The sequence below is a fragment of the Perkinsus marinus genome (assembly GCF_000006405.1).
Source record: "Perkinsus marinus ATCC 50983 genomic scaffold scf_1104296941592, whole genome shotgun sequence".
Classification (NCBI taxonomy): Eukaryota; Perkinsozoa; order Perkinsida; family Perkinsidae; genus Perkinsus; species Perkinsus marinus.
The window spans coordinates 66,742-69,181 of record NW_003212465.1 but is presented as its reverse complement, the minus strand read 5'-3'; the positions used below and the strand labels follow the sequence as shown (position 1 = coordinate 69,181).

At 49.0% G+C, this 2,440-nt stretch overlaps 3 protein-coding genes across 3 annotated transcripts in view; all 3 read right to left on the bottom strand.

Annotated features, from left to right (window-relative positions):
- Positions 1 to 1,198, bottom strand: part of Pmar_PMAR001300 (guanylyl cyclase, putative) — a gene marked incomplete at both ends in the record, with an annotated part of 1,399 nt that extends 201 nt beyond the window's left edge. The window contains 4 exons of the mRNA XM_002781782.1: positions 141 to 249; positions 343 to 484; positions 812 to 871; positions 1,043 to 1,198. Of these exons, the coding sequence (XP_002781828.1) occupies positions 141 to 249; positions 343 to 484; positions 812 to 871; positions 1,043 to 1,198 (467 nt within the window). The remainder of the gene's footprint in view (positions 1 to 140; positions 250 to 342; positions 485 to 811; positions 872 to 1,042) is intronic.
- Positions 1,199 to 1,277: 79 nt separating this feature from the next.
- Pmar_PMAR001299 (hypothetical protein) lies at positions 1,278 to 1,430 on the bottom strand (the record flags this gene model as incomplete). The annotated part of the gene is made up of 1 exon (XM_002781781.1): positions 1,278 to 1,430. A coding segment is annotated over one exon (153 nt), but the record flags the coding sequence as incomplete, so codon positions are not given.
- A 981-nt stretch (positions 1,431 to 2,411) lies between these two features.
- The window catches only part of Pmar_PMAR001298 (guanylate cyclase, putative), a gene marked incomplete at both ends in the record, with an annotated part of 519 nt that continues 490 nt past the window's right edge, over positions 2,412 to 2,440 (bottom strand). Inside the window, one exon of the mRNA XM_002781780.1 lies at positions 2,412 to 2,440. Coding sequence (XP_002781826.1) covers positions 2,412 to 2,440 — 29 coding nt within the window.

Here is a 2,440-nt window from a genome sequence, read left to right as displayed (position 1 = left end):
CCCATAAACGCTGTGGTTCATTGTCACCAAGACCAACCGCGATGTTCTACGAGTATCCTCCCGAGGCTTTCAAACTATATGGAAGCAAGACGCTTTGAGACTACGTGCAAGTATTGTATTAGAATCGCTACCCGGCTTACCGTCGGAGGGAGTCTGATGCGACTATCTTTCCGGGTATACCAGCTGTTTCGACTTGATTTGCGATGGTCACGTCAACACCGAAGATATCATAGTTGATCTTCGTTGTAGCTGTAATGACGACAAATCGGGACCAGACGCCCACGGCCCGTGGGTCCGAGACATTGTTATCCCACACCGGCAACAACCCCGAACTGAACTCACCAATAACACCGCCAATGAACTTGCCGAAGTGCAGGCCTATCCGCATTTCCAAGTCTGGCGCGGACATTTCCAGTCGAACTGTATGAAGGGCCTCCACCATCGCCTGGGCGAATGCTACCATCCTCCTAGCAGACTGTATCTGCTAATATTCCCTGGTGCCAATCAGATCAGATCAGCAAACAAGAGCTAGAGACGGCTACCAAGGAACTTGCACAGTCGATGCTCCCAGAATCGAGGGACTGTTTACTCCTATGGGGCCACTGTGGAAGATGCCGGGATCTTCTAAGAATCCCCCGAAAAGGTCACCTCTATCCACAGCTACACACTAACCCTAGTGCGGCTATTCTACATAGATGCTTAGAGCATGCATAGTGCGTATATCACATGGCCGTGAGCAACCATGAGAGCGATCCACGATATGAGAATGCGTCGATGATGGCGTCGATAATAACGAAACCACTCAACATACCTTATCGACGCCTTCCTTAGGCTCTGTACTCGCAACGTATGCATCTCCAATAGTATGAACCTGACGGGAAGAGACCCTCTGGAGACCGGTCATGTTCAGTTTTCGAGTATCCGTTTGTTGTCACTTCAGCAAGGTGATTGCCCCACTGTACGAGGCGAGTCGGTTGTGAGGGTCGCGAAAGAGCAATACGTAATGTTGGCCTCGGATGTTGCAACTATTAAAGGAGCTCACCTTGTACACTGCACAAGTGTCCGATAGATTGTCAAACCGCGAGAACAGAGTAGTGAGGAGTGATACAACTCGCTCGGCAGGGGCGCTCTTCGCGTAAGCTGTGTAGTTACATATATCAGCAAATAGGAGGGTCATATTCTTGAACAGCGACGCCATGTATCTATCCGCTAGGTATGCTTCTAATGCCTAGAAGAATGACAAGAACATTCCGAGACCCGCAGGATTCAAGGCCTACAGACGAGGGCATGAACTCCGATAGTAATCGATTAGCTCGTTTCTGCCAGCTTCGGTATTCAATATCGGTTAAGTATATACGCCTTTCCCAAGACTCTCTCATCCGAGCCATGATTGCCGAAACAGAAGCGAAACAAGCAGCCATTGCGGACGTCTGCACGAAAACACCGATAACTTCACCCTGGAATCTATGAAATTTTAATAGATGCACACAATGTATAGCTAAGCTGCGCTATTTCGTCTCATAACGAATCGGTGACTGATTTTCCCTGCCGAATGACACTACGAGGCCAGAGAGAACCATGAAGACCTCCCATTCACCCCATGTACAAACTCCAATGTAAAACAGGCCAACAGGAACAGTCAGGATGAGCAATTCTTACAAAACACCTGTGTTCACGAAATTACCTCTATGGCGAGGGTGGATACGACATGGTCACTCGAGTTCCACAACACCACTATTGGAACGAGGGCGACGATGTTAACGTAAACGAGGTGCTTGAACAGTAGAGCGGCTTTAAAGTTGATCATGATCAACCACATGGTCAGCTCGAGGCTATTAGCATATGACTGGTATCTGGCAGGATTAGCGTTGTCAAAGGATAATCGCGATAGTTTTGGCACAAGGGGACACTGGCCAGGGAGGAGTCGTCGAAAGAATAGAGCCTAGTATTACACTGCAACGGAAGAACCATCGGCGATGTTCGAGTCCATGCATGACTGATCATCAGCCTCACAGTCATCTTGCCGCCAGTCAACGAAATCAGAGGTATGTAACGAAGTTACCAAAATCCCAATGGCGTACACTCCGACTGTGAGTAGTCTCAGAGCTGGCGCAGACAAGATAGTCCTCAGCGAGTAGAGCACATACAATACCATCAGGAGGATCCATACCGTGAGTCGGGCGAAGAGGAAGCGGGAAAATATGACTTGCGGCTGCTGTGGTACGACCAGAAGCTCGATGGTTTGGATAAGTAAGATACCGACAGAATAAGCAGGGTTCGCCGAGTCCATTTCGAGGTTGCGAATGTTGCGAGACAATCTTTACGAAACTCGGTCTCATCGCCTCTTGGAGGAATTCCAAGGTGAGAAGTTCGCCCTGTCGCTGCTCAGATCGATATACTTGACGGCTGCTTCACAGTAGCATCATGACGATCGCTATGA